Source organism: Scomber scombrus, chromosome 2 (genome assembly GCF_963691925.1).
Source record: "Scomber scombrus chromosome 2, fScoSco1.1, whole genome shotgun sequence".
Taxonomy (NCBI): Eukaryota; Metazoa; Chordata; class Actinopteri; order Scombriformes; family Scombridae; genus Scomber; species Scomber scombrus.
The window spans coordinates 27,232,670-27,249,962 of NC_084971.1; the positions used below are offsets into that span (position 1 = coordinate 27,232,670).

The window sequence follows — 17,293 nt, forward strand, 5'->3', positions numbered from 1 at the left end:
AGTAAGTGAGTTACTGTCCACTGTTCAGTTCAGTCTCCCTGCCGCCGGGGGCGCTGTGGGCGGTGACAACTCTGCCCCGGGGAGCTGTTGTGATGTCCGGAAGAAAGAGTGTCAGCATGGCGGATATGTTTTTCACTTCATGATGTGCTTTTCAGCCAGTTGCTTTAGTATAATATCGAAACGGCATGACTCAGTAAATGAACCAGTAGCGCTGCGGTAGCTTCAGACACACACGCCGCCTCCAGTCTGCTGCACACGTCGTGACTTGTGACCCAGTTTGGTTTGGTGAGTTTTCGTCTCCTCCTCCTGCTCCTCCTGCTCTTCACTTACCACTGACTACTGATTTCGATACTACTCCTTCTGTCTTGTGTGGGTGTGTGCTGTCACTGTCAGTCAGGCTGTTTTAAGCACATATTAAAGATGACACTGTGTGCAGTTTGTGGGCATTTGTAATGATATTTAGCTTCACAGTGTTTTTATTTCAGTACACAGGGACGTGACCAGAAATATTAGGAACACTTTAAGGACCAATTTAGACATTTTTAAAGCAAAATTTAAGGATGTCACCATCCTGACGTAAGCACATTGTGGTTGTTAATTTCCATTATTTATTAAAATCTTACAGATTGTGAGAATAATTGTCTGTTATGATCCTGGTGTATCCAATCATGAGACAAAACAAGGATCTTTCTTTAATGCACGTTCAATACAAGCTCAGGTCATATGACTGCATGCATTAGTGGAAATGAAGAACACACCAGAAAGGGAACCTCTACCTCATATAGGATTCCTGTCATGAGAGCGGTTTCCTGTCACATAAGAGGGGGGGCCTTACACGAAATGATCTGAGGCCCCTCTAAGTATTTTTGTCCTGACTTGCTGGCGCTATTTCCATCAAGCTCAGAGACCTTTGACCTTGGGCCTCTCTAAGTGCTGACTATACTGTATACCATGTCTATGGAGGATGGTTATAAAAAGCATACCAACACAGGTGAAAAAAAATAATTGTGAGAGTAATTGGAAGATTGAATTATAATTTTAAAATAAACTAAAACAAAAAATTTTGAATTATCACCCATCAAATGGATAAAAATCAGGATATCTCTGCTGACGCAGTTTTTACCATCTGTTTCTTACATGTTCCCTAGCTTTATGAAAGTGTTGAAGTAAATCTAATTTAATAATGATGATAATAATAACAATAATAATATTAATAATCATAGTAATAATGCATTTTATTTAAAGGTGCCTTTCAAAGCACTCAACAGTACATCAAACAATATAAATCAGCTAACAGCAAATTTAAAATTTAAGCAAGTATCTAGTTAAATGTTTGTCGTTTAAAAAAAGAAAAAGGACAGAGCAAATCGAATGAATGAATGTGGGAAAGGCGTGGTTCACTCCTTTTTGTTTTTTAATGTAACCCTTTAATAAAATAGTGTCAGTCCTAGTATCCCGGTTTGCACTGCAGTCATTTTTTTATGATTGTAATTTGCATCAGCTGGCAGCCAGGAAAGAGACACTGCTGTGCTGTGTGAGTTATCCTCAGATTTTTGTCTGTGTGTCAGTGTTCATGTGTGGCCTCTGTTTCAGACCGTTTCCTCTGTGTCTGGTGTGTAGAGACACTTTTTAAAATTTCACCTATTGCCACATCACATAATTTAGCAGTTTTTGTAACTGTTGCACAAGGTTTGTATATTTTATTGCAACACAGAATAACTCCATGTGCTGTAACACGTCTTGTCCGAGCCTGAATCTAACTTCTGTTTTTCTCTCTTACAGTTTTCCAGGACTGACCTGAGTGGGATGAAGCATCAGGAGCCTGAACACAGACTGAAGATGATGATGTCTTAATTCAGCGACGCAAAGAAGGAGAAATAAAATCATCCCTTGCCTCAGTGGAAAAAAACACACCCAGAAACGAACGATGGGTGAAGTGACTGTAGAAGTAGACGAGGAGGTGACGGAACAGGACTTGCTACCAGAGCCTCTCCTGATCATACTGTCCCCTCCTCCGCCTTTCTTACCTGTCCCAGGTGAACCAACCATATTTTGGCACAAGTGGCTCAAAGCTTTTGAACACTACATTGAAGCGCTCGGTGAGAACGAGCTGGCCGACTCCAGCAAGTGCGTGCTCTTACAAAACTGCCTCGGCCAAGAGGGCCAGCGTATCTTCACAGCACTGATGCAGGGTGAAACCACTTACGCAGCAGCCATCTCAGCACTGACGCTGTACTTCACCTCTGATCACACCTCGCAGATGCACCGCCTTAAATTCCATCAAAGGGCTCAGATGCCCGGAGAGACTGTAGAGCAGTTTGTCTCTGCATTAGAGGAGCTCTTGAGCCCCTGCAACTACAGAGACGTCCAAGACAAACTTATTCTCACTCAGCTGATTGAAAAAACAAACTGCCCACAACTGAAAGAGAGGCTTTTTTTAGAGAAGGAAACTCTGACCTTGGCCACAGCATTGGTTATTGGTAAAGAGGTAGAATCTGCCTTAAATCATCCTGAGCTGTTTGACATTCACGAAGTCAGTGTGGACATTGGAGATGATTTAGACCCACCGGTTCGAAGAGTGGCAAAAAGAGGAAGGCCTCGACGCGGGGAGAAAAGGGTGAAAATGAAACCATGCGAGACTAAAACCCCAAGAAGATCATCTAGAAACAAAGATAACTACTATTACAGCAATGATAAGCTACAATGCAGCAATAATGAGGACTCTAAGAGTGCCGATGAAAGTAATCTACCTTGTGATAAAGGGGATGATGATAATGCCGCCTCATCATCGTCACATATGATAGAGGAGGAGGAGGGCTTTGACAAAGCCAGCAATGATGGCGACGACGATGAAGATGAAGACTTCTCCCTCCCTCAGAGTAAACAAAAAGGTCCGTTTTGCCCCATCTGTGTCGACAAGCGCTTCAGAGATGCAAACAAGCTCGCCAGACACATGAGGACGCACACAAAGGAGAAACCGTTCAGCTGCCCTGTCTGCACGATGACCTTCAGCCAGTCCTATCACATGACCCGACATCTGAGGAACCAGCACGGTGCGGGCCAGCACGTCTGCTCAACATGCGGGACGAGTTTAGGAAGCTTTGCAGAGCTGCAGAGTCACAAGAAGACGCACACCAAAGTTCTCTCGTGTCCCGACTGTCATGAGAAATTCCTGAACAACGGTGCGTTTTTAAGTCACATCATTTCACACAGCAAAGACCGGTCCACCCAGACAGAGGGTTACCAGCACTGCGATGACGAGAAAGAACAAGAAACGACCGAGTCAAGTAATAAAGATAACCATGAGAGTGATGATTGTGATGATGATTGTGATGATTGTGATGATGATGATGATGAGGAGGATGAGGATGATGCTGAGGACGAGCAGGCTGATGCAGACTCCGGTAATGACGACGCTCAGGATAAAGAATCTGCAGTTAAAGTTAAGCTTGAAGATAAGGACTCTGATGAAGCTAAATCTCAAGATGGCGACAGCAAAAAAGAAAAAGTTGCCTCCAAGACCAAAACTAAAGGTCATTACTGCCCCATCTGTGTGGACAGGCGCTTCAGAGGCCCAAACAAACTCGCCAGACACATGAGGACGCACACGAAGGAGAAACCATTTAGCTGCCCAGTCTGCACGATGACCTTCAGCCAGTCCTACCACATGACCCGACACCTGAGGAACCAGCACGGCTTGGGCCAGTACATCTGTTCGAAATGTGGGAAAAGTTTAGGTAGCTGGCCGGAGCTGAAAGCACACAAGAAGACTCATGCAGCTGAAGGCCTATCGTGTCCCGCTTGTGATAAACAGTTCAAAGAGAAGGCAGCGTTTGTGAATCATCTGAAATCACACAAGAAGGTCCAGCCCAGCCCTCGGTGCCTCGTCTGCAACGACTGCGGCAAAGAATTTGGCCGAATGTATCATTTGAAACGGCACATAGTGACCCATCGCAAAGCTACGAACGGCGAGTGTTACGATTGCCCAAAGTGTCAGAAGAGCTACGCCTTCCCTGAAGATCTTAACAAACACCTGGAGATTCATGTGAAGGAAAACAATGGGACATGTCCCAAATGTAACCAAACCTTTAGCAGTCTAGAAGAGCTGGAGACACACATGGTGGTTCATGAAAAGTCTTACCAGTGCGGCACCTGTGGGAAGAAGTTTAAGGTGGAGTATGCGCTGAAGAAGCACGAGCAAGGGCATCAAGACGAGCAGTATTACTGCTCATTGTGCCGCAAGCGCTTCATCAAGCTTTCTCACTACAAGAGGCACATTATGGTCCACGACAGACGGGAGTCCAGATGTCCACACTGTGACAGCGTCTTTCTACAGTTAACAGCTTTGAAGTACCACCTGCGAACTCACACTGAAGAAAGGCCATATCAGTGCTCCTGTTGTATCGAAACCTTTGAGGAGAAGGAACACCTGGAGCAACACTGCCTCAAACACAGGAAATTCAAGAAGGAGAGGCCGTACTCCTGCACTCGCTGCGATCACGCTTTCCCCACGCTGATGGAGCTGACGGAGCACATGAGCATGCACGAGGGCGAGCAGCCACTGAGCTGCCCCATCTGCGGCAAGACTTTCCTGAACAAGAACAAGCTGGAAAAGCACCTGAGCATCCACACGGGGGAGAGGCCTCACCTCTGCTCTCTCTGCGGTAACGGCTTCCCCTCGGCCGCCAGCCTCAAGCTACACAGCCACATCCACACCGGAGAGAAGCCCTTCAAGTGCTCGCAGTGCAGTAAGAGCTTCAGGTCGTCCAGCGGGCTGCGGCTGCACAGCAGGCAGCACATGGAGGTGCGGCCCAGCTACGAGTGTCCAGAGTGCGGCAGGACTTACGGTCGCATGACGGAGCTGAAGATGCACCAGCGCTATCACACGGGGGATAAACCGTACTCGTGCACCTGCTGCAACAAACGCTTCATTAGCAAAGACAAGCTGAACGTTCACATGAGGATCCACACAGGGGAGAGGCCGTACTCCTGCCAGCACTGTGGACAGACATTCACACAGACCGGAGACAGAAACAGACACATCAACAAATACCACAGTTAGATATTGTGGTAACAGTGAAGCTTTTTGTGTTACTGGATGGTATCAGTGGTTTTGCATGTTTGTTGAGTCGGGTGTCGTTTAAATTTGATTCATTTGACCAAGCTGGTCATTATTTTTCAGAAATGAGGAAGGTTATTTTATTTGGTAAGAAAAGAGGTATTATAAAGGATAATATAAATACTATGTGTAGCATAAAATGAAAAGAATCCACATCACAGTAAAGTGTGGCCTTTATTTTATTTTTTATTTTATTTTATGTTGCTTGCTTCAGCTTTGCTTGCGCGCCGTCCTCTTCCCCACTTTCATTGACACCCATGTTTTTATGAGTGCATCACAGTTTTAAGGAATAGTGTGAAACTGGTGCAGTATATGTGTCGCCCGTGTGCTCTTGTGAGTCCAAAATACTAACAAAATTGTAACCCACTCTTAAAATCACTGCTCCCTTGTGCTACAAATAAACTCCACAGGGTACATTAAGTTTCATAGAGATCATATTTATTGCAGGCCTGTGTTAATAGATAATATAACAGGAGTAAGGAGTTAACGTTTAGCTGAGAGATTTACAGATAGTAAATTGCTGTTTTGTGTGTCTTTTAGCAAGACATACTTCAAAATATAGGGGTTGTCTTATTGTTATTTACAAATAATTATACTAAAAAACTAATTGCAGCATCAGAAAAATTACCTTAGATTTAGTTGTGTAGTTATTGCACCTGTCAATCAATATTATGGCGATAATAGGTTCCAGCCCTGTGCTTTGATTTTTGTTATTTATATTTGAATTATGCCTTTTAGACTGTGCGACAACAACAATCGCGTCGGTCAGATTGTATGATATCCGTGAGTGAATGTGCGATGACTCGTAGCGCTGCGATGTAAGTAGAAAAAAAGTATATGAACTCAGAGGCACGTCATCCATCTCCACTGCTCATGTTTTGAAAGTGCAGCAAAGTCCCATGTACTTCTTTTTTCATTTCACCACGGACAAATTATTATTATTTAAAAAGTCAGTATATTCTGATTGGTTAGTTTGTAGACATGAGTCGTAGCAGCAGCCGCATCGTGGAAATTAAACCTCAAGTTTTTGAATCTGACAGAATTTTGACCCAGACTGAACATTGACAAAATAAAGATTTGCCCATGTTTCTCTCAATTCTCAGCTCAAAATCACAAAGTGTAAAGACGCTTTAAGACATCCTCTGTAAACTTTGTGTATTTAAAGCTCAGTGCTTTTTATTGTTCGTTTACTTAATGGTCAATGGGGGGAAAAAAACATGCAAAACCACTTAACAAGTGTCAAAATGACTTTTCTGTTGAATATTAAGTGTTGACTGTTGCTTGTTATCAGCAACCCACAAGCTTTATACTCAGATTTTAAGAAATCACTACGTCACCCCTTAATACAAAAGCCTTGCATGAGGGTTTAGTCCTCACCTCTGTGTCTGACACATCCTTCACACACACAACCACACACACACACACACACACACACACAGCACTTTGTCATGTAAACACCTGTCTTACCGTGAAATCCTCACACCTGTTACTGGCATGTGATTGGCTCTTTGACATTTCCTGTGTAGGCGGGTCAGGGACACGCACCCCTCACCCCAGTTTAAAGCCTGACTTGATACAATCATGATCACTAAAATGAACACAAATGACACTAAAACATGTCAGAGATTATGTTTCATTAATTTAGTTGTCCTCCCTACTATATATGTGTTGGTATGATATTGTGTTTGTTTCTTTTCACTTTTTGATATCTTTTTGTTTTGGCTTCTCTGTAACTGAGCTTTTTGTAACTGTGTTTAGAAAAGTGCCATAAAAATAAAACTAACTCACTCTTACTACATGTTAGGAGGTTTAAACAATGTAAGACACATGCTCAATACATGTGTCCTCACTGTTCCTGTTTTCTCTCAATATGAACAGACTGAATCTGTTACTTAAACCAGTGTACATGCATCAAAATGAATGTATGGCTGCAACTTACAATTATTTTCATTATCAGTTTGTCTATATAATGTCAGGAAATAAAGAACACCTGTTGTAATTTCCAAGAGTCAAAGATGGTGTCTTCAAGTGTTTTTTGTGTTTTTTTCGAGATCATCAGCTTACCAGATTATTATCAAAGAAATCCCATAAATCATATTTTGCATTTACTTAAAAATATGACAAATGGATACTTAATTATCAAAATAGTTGACATTTTTTTGTCGTTTATGTGATAGACTAATCGTTGCAGATCTAAATGAATGATTGTCACTATATAAAAGCCCCCGTCATATCTATGTTAATTATCTAAAGCTGTATCTTTGATTTAGTGCCTTAAATGACACTTCAATGATCCCCTAGTGCTTTATGTTGTTGCTCATTAGTTTCAGTCAAACATGGATCACAGCCATCTGGATAGTGGCATTAATGTCTCTCCATAAAACAGGATCCAGGTCTTAGATGTGGTCCAGCTGGAAAACAAACCAATGATGAGGTAATTTGATGATGAGATTTTTTTCTAATAATGATAATAAATTAAACAGGAGGAAGAGGGAGGCATGGAAAAAAAGAAGCCAGTCTTTTGCATAAAATAAGCTCCATAGTGCTCCTATATCTTTAAGAAAATGTTACACCTTTAACATAATGTGTAAAACCTTCACTTTTGATTTTGCTGACAATCAGTGTTGGGGAGGAACTAGTTGCATGAAACGGCATTCCGTAAATGAATTACTACTTATTACTACTTATTACATATTACTTATACTTATTACATTTTAAATAGGGTAACTAGTAATCTGTAAACTATTACATTTCCAAAATAACCTTCACAACCCTGCTTATAATACTAATGTACTTCGACTGTACATAAGTAAAACTTTGTATACAGGGCTGTTACTTTTAATTGAGTATTTTTCGAACCGTGGTGTCGCTAATTTTACATCAAATTAAAGTTTAAAAAAAAAGATGTTAATACTATAATATTTGACAGCAGAGGATGGAGCTGAGCTGTGACCTCCAGGCCGACAGGGGGCAGTAAGTTACTCATGTTCACTGTGGTGTGTTTACATTTTTACATTGGAGCTTAGCATGGAGCAGCTTCACATCACCAAAATATGTCCTTAAGTCTCATTTCTAGCTCATATTTACCTCTTCATCTTGGTAGCGTTTTGAAAGAATACAGGTAATGACTTCAGTATTACCGGGTTTAACTAACTAGTACATTATCCGGTCCAGCTTAAAGTAACAAACGTCCGTGAGTCTGTAAGCTAATGCTAACTTAACCAACTATTGTCTTATTTAAGCAGATTAATTGACACAGAACATTTACATTAGATTAAATATAAGGAAATAATTGTGTGTTTTTTTTAACTATCCAGACAGATAATGACTCGTCTTTACTCGACTGTAATATAAAGTGACATTTTGTGGCACGTAAAATGTAACAAATTTGAGTTTTTTTTACGTCCAGATATTAAATAACATAGTTCACTAGCTCTTTACTAATGAAATATAATATTAGTCATTAGTCTTATGTTGCTAAATAGTTTACACCAGCCTTTATTGGAAGTAAACAATAAGAGAAAAACGCCTCTGACTTTCAGCTGAAGATCATAGTCTCTAACATAAAATATAAAATACGTTTTTATTATTGATTAATCTGAGTATTTATTTGGTTATAGTTATTTGGTGTAGGAAATAGTAAAAAACGTCTATCACTGTCTCCTAAACGCCAAGTTAATGTCCTCAAATGTCTTGTTTTCTATCTAATAAAACACATTCAGTTTATAGTAGACAGAAAACAAAAAACCCAGAAAATATTAGCATTTTAGAAGCTGGAACCAGAGAAAAAAGAAGACACAAAATAATCAATTATCAAAATAGGTAGAGATTAATTCAGTTAGATAGTTGGCAAATAATTGATTGATTGATTGATTGAGTGATTGTTGTAGCTCTAAAAAGTAAGAGTTTATTACTCAGACTGGCTTTTTTTTCTTACATTACAGTGAATCTTTTAGCCTGCTGCACCCATGCAGTCATCCATAATGACTACTTTAGGCTTTACTCCTGCCAAAGAACAGGATGTTTTCAAGGCTGAAGCAGGAGAGCAGTCCAGCTCTCAAACAAGCAGGGTAATCAGCGGGGAGGAGGCCAGAAAGTTTTATGAAAATCTAATAAAAGATGATAGAGGAGCAGATATAGGTGGTAAGACACATGATGGGAGAGAGCGGCAGATTAGATCGAGGAACAGAGAGTCCAGTAGAAGAGTGAGGAGGAGGAGAGTCAGAGCTTCAGAGATGCAGCGGCTTCAAACTAACACTGTGGTGGAAAGAAGAGTCGGTGATGAAAGCAGAGAGACGACAGCAGGAGAGACGAGTAACTCAGAAAGAAATATGGAGCTCTGCGGGCTCCGGTTTCTGCGCTGTGCCCATGAGGGGGACCTCTCCAGCCTCAAAGAGCTGCTTTCAAAGGGGGTCGACATCAACTTCCAGGTACATCAATTTCCATTGCAGTGTAATTTCATTCAGAGTGACTTCTGGGAAATATTTGTATTGATGTGATTTGATTTGATAATTTTATTTCGAATGTGCGAAAGAGAAAAACAAACATGAAAAAGAAAGCAAAATGGTCAACCACATCCGAAAAGGAATGGGAAGAAGTGAACACATTAAATACCACCCCTTCTCCATAAATCAATTATTGAATCAGCCTCCTCATATATATGAATCTCAATAATTATTATTTCCTATACAAATGATGTAATTACCAATTAATACCATCATACAAAATACACATTTCTTAATATATATAATATGTAATGGCACTATATACATCTATATTTACTGTAATCAATGAATAAATCATTGCTATATTTGTCTATCAAAAATAACTATGAATATATATATATATATATATATATATATACACACATGAACATACATACCTATATACATACATACACACATACAAACACAATTTTGCTTTATGTGCCTGTGTTTTCTCTTCCAGGACACTTATTTTTGGACGGCTGTGATGTGTGCAAGCTGGTCAGGACAAAGAGCTGCTGTGAGGCTGCTGCTGCAACTTGGAGCAGCCTGGGTGGGAGTGGTCGACACACAGGGGAGGGATGCCAAAGATCTGGCAGTGGAAGGTATAACTATTCAACTCTGATTAATATTAATGTGTTCATGTGTACAGTGAACCAAACCTAATGTAGGTATTTTTCCCTCCCAGCGGGACATAGTGGAGTGTTGGAGGAGTTGGAGAGCTACGGGAGACGTCCACAGACAGAGAGACAAACTGAGAGCAGGTTAGTACACTTGCATTTGTACACAGTAAAATCATCAGGGTCCCCATTGATCCTTAAAAATTGTTAAAGTGTCTTAAACTTAGTTTTTGATATTCCAGGTCTAAAAATGTCTTAAAATGTCTGGAACTGTAGGAATTAAGGCATTAAATTTGATTTTTGCGTAATTATATTTGTTCAGTTTATGTTATTGATCATTATTATCATTATTTTCATATTATTTTATATAAACAACAAATCAACTTATTAATTAAAGTAAAAAATGATCAGTATATAATGAAATTAATCATAAGTTTGCAGTCCTTTATAAGAGGTCCAACAGTAAAATCCAGCTTTTGCATAATAATATGTTTCAGAAATGGTATTTTTTCCTTAATAGTTGTTGATTAGTTGGTGCAAATCTGAAATGAAACATATTTTTGTGTTAAGTAAAATAAGTATGAATCAAAATGCAGTGTTGAGGTGCTGTCTAATGTTTGAATTATCAACATTTACTTATGGTTGATCTGTAGGTAATACTCCAATCACAAGTGCATTTTCCCAAATATGGACAAGTTCCTTTATTATTTCCTCTCTCACTTTATTTGTCTGTCTTTGTGTTTGTCCGCAGTGACCCCCAGCGTCAGTGGTGTGATGTGTGTTGTAGCGAGTACAGCGGCAGCCCTTCATTGCATCTTTCCTCCACTCTGCATCAGTTCAGTCTGCGCCGCCCGCCGCCAACTCCCTACTACTGTCTACCGCCCTCCTCCAACAGCTACAAGATGATGCTTCGTTGTGGTTGGAGGCCAGGGACAGGGCTGGGGCCAGAGGGAGAGGGGCCTAAACAACCTGTGGCGACTGTGCTGAAGAGAGACCAGAAAGGCCTCGGGTTTGGACAGCTGAAAAGAGCCAAAGTCACTCACTTCCAAGCTCAGGATCGTGATGCAGTCAAACCACCATCCAAGGAGAAAGAGGAGCAGGGAGGAAAAGGGAAGAGGAAGGAAGGAATAAGGAAAAAAGAGCAAAATGATAAGAACTGGGAAATAGATTTCCGTAACTCTTTTTACCTTTGATGCCTGCTCTAGGACATTAGAGAATCTATTAAGACAATATGTTCCTGTTTTGTATTTAAAGCAGCGAAGTTGTTATTTTCCCATGAGGCATAACGCGAATATCATGACTCTACCTCAACACTGACTGTCCATTTATGCAGCGTCACACTGCCGACAGGTTATGCAATGACTAAATCTGACAATGATTAATTTAATCTTTGATTGATCCCGATTGTGTTTACTCTGTGTGAGCAAACATACAGTGTGTTTATTCTTTACCCACTAAGACTGTTTCAGAGGGTTTTATGAATGGGTTTTATTTGCATTAATTAAAGAATACATCAGCCTTAAACAATCAAACAAATATCATTTTTCATGACCAAGCAAACATAATTTTTATGTTACATGTTTTATATGCTATGCTGATATTATTCATGTTGTAATAAAACATAAAAGTAAAAAATACCTAAAAAATTACAGAGACATTTATTTTTGAGTCTTACATGAGTTAAAACAGTGATAATCCGTAATAACTGCAGTAACAGTGTTGAAGTTTTGTTTTTGTTTTTTTGGTAATTATGTTTATTAGCGACCAGCATAACAATGGAAGATGTTTTTTCTCCCTATTTTTCCTCCCACCCCTCACATCAGGTTTCCCACCCATAACCCAAGCTGTGTGTATAAAGATTAAATCAAGTTAAAGTAACTATGTGCATCACAATATGGTAAAATACAGTGGTGCTTCAACGTTTGTGTACACTTTACAATTTTCTCTATTTCTGCATAAATGACTTAATACATGAACACAAAATACATTAAGTGTATTCATGTATTTATTTATTTATTTATATAAGAAAAATTACTACATATTCTGTCTTTCCTGCTTGTGTGAGGCAAAAGTATGTGAACCCTTGCCTCCAGTTACTGGTGTGATTCCCTTTCACAGAAATAACTTCAACAAAACATTTCATTCAACTGTTTATCAACCCTGCACATCAATTTGGAGGAATCTTAGCCCGTTCTCAGGGATGTTGGATGGTTTCTTGGCATGAACTGCCTGCTTCAGGTCCTACAATCTTTCTGTAGTATTAAGGTCAGGACTTTGACTCAGCCATACCAAAACAATAACTTTCTTTTGCTCTAACCATTCTTTGGTAGAACAACTTGGATGTTTGTTGTCTTTTTTCATTACAGACTTCATGTGGAGCATCAGGTCATGGACGGATACCTTGATATTTTCCTGTAGTATTTGCTGGTACATCTCAGAGCTCAAATCTCCATCAATGATTGGAAGCCATCCTGGTCGAGAAGCAGCAAAGCAGCCCCAGAACCATGATACTTCCACCACCATGTTTCACAGATGAGATGAGGTTCATATGTTTAAATGCAGTGTTTGCTCACTGCAAAACAAAATGCTTCTCATTCAAGCCGAAAAGTGTGATTTTCGTCAGCACACTGTAGACGGCAGCAATGTTCTTTTTAGAGTTATGGCTTTCTCTTTGTAACTCCTCCAGTTTCCTAGATGTTAGCCTAGGTCCCTGTGGCCTCCTGGACTATTACACACCTGCTCTTGGTGTGATCTTTGTTCTACCACTTCTGGGGAGGGTAACAATGGTGTTGGATGTCTCCCCATTCTACACAATCTACACAATCCACAATCACAATCTCTTTTGAAATGGTTTTGTAACCCTTTCCAGTCTGCTGAGTATCAGCAACTCTTCTAAGGTCCTCAGAAATCTCCTTTGAGCCATGACACACTTCCACGAACCTGTGTTGTGAAGCTCAGACTTTTATAGTGAAGACCAAGATATCTCTTCTTTAAATAAACCAGGGCCTCCCAGACTCACACTTGATTATCATCCCATTGATTGAAACCCATTAATATGGGACCAGACCGTAAAGATTCAAGATTCCTATTATTGTCATCGAATTTTCGTTGCACCAAGTGAGGACGGATCTCAAAGAAATAAATAAGTAAAAAGATAAAAATGTAACCAACTCAGCCAGACAAAAGTAGTCATGACTGTAAAAATGTGGAGGGTTGAAAGAAGGTAAAAGGGAGTGGCAACAGTCAATTTAGGTGTGGTATTAAAGTTAGTCCTTCACACGCCCTGATTCTCAAATGTATAATCATGATATACAACTTAATAAATCCACAGTGAACTCTCCCCTTGAAGCAGCTCTAGGTAGCTTCTCACCTAGTTCAACCCACCTGCACACATGTGACTGGTGAGTCATGTTTGCGTGATACTATATCAGCATGCGCTCTCATGCACTGGCTTCCTTTGACCCACTAAAACTGTTAACTCTGGCTTCAGTCTTTAAGTGTTAATGTTGAAAGTGCTGGACTCTGTTTTACTAATTACCTGTCTGAGTTTTATTTCAAGATGGTAACAGAATTAATATAAAAAAACCTTTAACCCCCCTGTGATATACAGTTGGTGTCAGATCCTTCAATCTCTCTGTTTTCATTCCAAAGTCCAGGCTGAAGATGAAAAGTGATACAATTAGATCATCTTTACTTAGAGGGCAAGCATGTCTTTATGTAATATTCCCCGAAATCCCCCGGATGTATGTAATCAATCCTCTTATTCTTACTGCCCATGAAGAGACCACTTCATAATGCACTGTCAATGTAAGTGATGGGGAACAAAAGCCATAACCCTCCCACTGTACAAAAATGTACAAATGAAAAATGAAACCTCATATTATCTTCAGATAAACTTTTAAATACATTTTCTCCTCAAAACGACGACTGTCCCAGTTACACTGTAAGCACATTAGTAGGGTATCTTCTGGTGGTGAGTAGGAATAGGAGGGATAACAAGAAAAACCTGTTTGATTTCATTCATTGGGCACCTGACTGTTGTTTGTTAAGACAGACTTGAACTTTAAGCAAGAAAACTCAAAGGGAAAATTGGTCATTCCCACTTAATTTATCTATTATATGCTTTATTTTTTTATTACCAGTATAGACAGTATGAACAATTAAAGCAATTTCATTGGTTGATTAGCTTCTCCATTAATAAAATGAAATGACACACCTTTAAAAGTAATGCAATGCCACAAAAGTGTGAACAAAATATACACCTAAGTCTTTCAGAGGTTAACTAAATATGCAATGTTAGCATTAACACCTGAGGAGTTGCACTGCATTACATCATACTGGAGTGTTCTTCTAGTCATTAAGCATGTGGGTGTGTTGCTTCTTTGTTTTAATCTTTTTTCTTATCTTTTACCGACTTTCTTATTCCTTGTTTCAAAAGATTGAGAGGTGAGATGGTTTAGTAATTAGCCCTGTAACTTCACAGCTAAAACAATCCCGTGGTTGATTACTGATATTTAAGTGTGAAATATTGCTCGTTGTTGTTGACGTGAATGTGGATTATGTATGAATGGAGAGTTATTAATATGTGAGTCATACAATTTATCTAAATGTATGCTTTGTTTGTTTGCCTCAAAAGGTAATATCAGCTCAAATCATGTTTTATTTAGATTTCTTTATGGTTCACATTTCCTCACGCATTGGAACGTGTCACCACCTTTAGTTTGATTGGTCATATAGGTCCTAGGAGGATTGACAATTGAGCCCCAGTACATCCATGGCTTAGGACCAGGGACCCCCATCTTCTCAAATACTCCAAAGGTCCAGTGGCCATACCTGTACAGGACAGAGAGAAACGTAAAAAAAACAGGTCATCAGCTACAAATACAGTGTTTTTGTGATTAACTCTGGTGCTTTGGTGCAAGTCTGAACCAATTTCACATGGAGTAGCCTACAAATTATCTATTTTCTATCAATCCCTGATCCTTACATGATAAATATGCAAATGAATGTGATTAGTAGAATTCATGTTTCTAAAGAAAAGGAAGGAAGAAAGCTCATGGTTCCCCTCTTGCTTGACTGAGTTGTGACGATATTCGTTTTGCACTGAACTCTGACCACTATCACAGGCTTGTTTCCTTTGAATGGTCTTAGGTGAGTACATTTAGCCCCTCCCTTCCTCTGTGCAGTGAAACGTCTCTGTTTTTGTTGTTGGATCATATCTTAAAACAATTTGACAGCCACACACTCACTAGAAGATACAGTGTTAGGAAGTGAACACTGAGACTTTTTCTTTTTTTTGTAGGGGAGACCAGGGATGGTATTAACATTTTTGACATTTCTGTCTGTAGCTTGGAGCTCTTTTAAAATAGTGCATTCAAAATTCAATGCAAACTAATGACTTGTATCTGCTATTTTATGGTGTAGCTGTAATCTCTGCAACAGAAAATGCACAGTTTAGTCTCAAACAAAAAGACATGTTACTTTTTGTAAATAACCCTATAATCAGGGTTAATTTGAGCGGGCCGACTGGTTTTATTTTGTTTAATCGTGTTTTCAGTTTTAATTCTTTAATTTAGTGGAGCTGTGGGCCAGTCTGCTGGGGGAGGCTAGTCACCTTTAAACATAGCATGCAGCGAAGGGTCAGGTCCCTTCGCTGCATGCTATGTTTAAAGGCACTGGGACTCACGCGTGTTTCACCCGTTTGCTGTGTGAATATGTCTAGGTTGCTTTGCTGCACTGGTGAGTATGTGGTAGCACCCCTAGGCAAACCTCTGTGTAGCCTGCCACCCCACCTGCTAGCTCCAGTCCACTTATGTTTTGGTTTTCTTTGAATTTGTATTATAATTAGTGTTAAAAGATTTTAATTTTATTTTTAACTGATTTGGTAATAAAATAATCCCTTTACATCTTAACTCAATATTGTGCTTTTTAATAATTTCCTTATTTTGTCTTTCAGCTTATTTTCTTCAGTTTGAATAATTTATCAATAAAACTTTTTAACTCTGGTGCTTTGGAATCACGTCTCTGTCCCTCAGTGAGTGTATCTGCCTGCCTTGTTTAGTGTTGAGCTTAAGGTTATTAACACTGATTTCCTTATTGACATTTCCTTGGGGTTTACTATATAATCTTTCCACTGATCTGATGGAATCTCCCTGCTCTTTTATATAATTTGTTGCTCTTGAGAGGCACGCCCTGTCAGTCTCCAAGAACCAGGCATACTGAATTACGATGAAATATTTGCTGGCAGTAGGTAACATTTTTTCAGCTTACCTTACAACTAACAATTCAAATATTAGTATTAACAACTTGCATGTATGATATCTACAGACACATAATTAACATTAAGTCTGAATAGTTTAACTACAAAGCAGGCAATGCTCTCACAAAAATACATGAAGTAAAAAAAACAAAAAAACGTTCGTACTGTACCTTAAAAACCTTTATTTATTTTTATCTCTAAAATCGGCTCTGTCTACCACAGGGTGCTACTACTTCACATATGGAACAAGGATTAAACTGTGCATGTACAGAGTGAATCAGGTGATTTATAACTGATTGTGGATATTGATAGTGTCCCCGGTTTCCACTATACCTTTATTGAATCAAGTGAGTAGTACTACAGCATTAATAGGTTCAAAGTGCTCAACACAGTTGAAATCATGCCAGTGGGACTAAAGATGAAAGAAAATAAACGTCAAGATAAGGAAAATAAACAGCTACATAAATACCTTGTAGGGGAGACTCGGGTAAGATAAGCCATTTTTCATATTTAGGATCACTACATGAAGGCAATCATAGTTTTGTTGCTAACTAATATATCTGCATATATTTCAGGATGTTGTGCATCCCTTCAAACAAACAATATGAGTGTAAACATAACTGTTTCGATAATATAGCATGTCCAAAAAAAGTGGTCTCGTGGCACAACTTACCCCGTTGAGCATAGGAACGGGGTAAGTTGAGCCATTTTGGTCTAAACACAATTCTCATGAAACTTATGATAGACTAAATTCACTTTCAAGAGTGAAAAATGTTTTTTTTTGGAAATAAAGATCTAACCACTTTACCAA

General features: G+C 39.3%; 2 protein-coding genes across 3 annotated transcripts; both read left to right on the plus strand.

The window, feature by feature from the left end:
- The first annotated feature begins 126 nt into the window (after window positions 1–126).
- LOC133995016 (zinc finger protein 420-like) lies at window positions 127–7,133 on the plus strand. Its single transcript, XM_062434280.1, has 2 exons — window positions 127–285; window positions 1,783–7,133. Exon 2 carries the CDS (start codon window positions 1,928–1,930, stop codon window positions 5,060–5,062), a length of 3,135 nt encoding a protein of 1,044 aa, XP_062290264.1. The 5' UTR covers window positions 127–285; window positions 1,783–1,927; the 3' UTR covers window positions 5,063–7,133.
- Window positions 7,134–8,146: 1,013 nt separating this feature from the next.
- On the plus strand, window positions 8,147–11,866 carry gpank1 (G patch domain and ankyrin repeats 1). 2 transcript variants are annotated; one of them, XM_062434410.1, is made up of 5 exons: window positions 8,147–8,240; window positions 9,064–9,549; window positions 10,067–10,208; window positions 10,292–10,367; window positions 10,975–11,866. In XM_062434410.1, exons 2-5 carry the CDS (start codon window positions 9,088–9,090, stop codon window positions 11,414–11,416), a joined length of 1,122 nt encoding a protein of 373 aa, XP_062290394.1. In that variant the 5' UTR covers window positions 8,147–8,240; window positions 9,064–9,087; the 3' UTR covers window positions 11,417–11,866. The 2 variants fall into 2 exon arrangements, with proteins under 2 accessions (XP_062290394.1, XP_062290402.1); XM_062434418.1 differs by lacking the exon at window positions 8,147–8,240 and having other exon boundaries at window positions 8,640–9,549.
- Window positions 11,867–17,293: the final 5,427 nt, after the last annotated feature.

Coding starts and splice junctions, on each gene's coding strand:
- gpank1 (XM_062434410.1), top strand. CDS start 9,088: ATGCAGTCATCCATAATGACTACTTTAGGCTTTACTCCTGCCAAAGAA. Junction 10,209..10,291: donor CAAAGATCTGGCAGTGGAAG/GTATAACTATTC, acceptor TTTCCCTCCCAG/CGGGACATAGTGGAGTGTTG. Junction 10,368..10,974: donor GAGAGACAAACTGAGAGCAG/GTTAGTACACTT, acceptor GTTTGTCCGCAG/TGACCCCCAGCGTCAGTGGT.
- LOC133995016 (XM_062434280.1), top strand. CDS start 1,928: ATGGGTGAAGTGACTGTAGAAGTAGACGAGGAGGTGACGGAACAGGAC.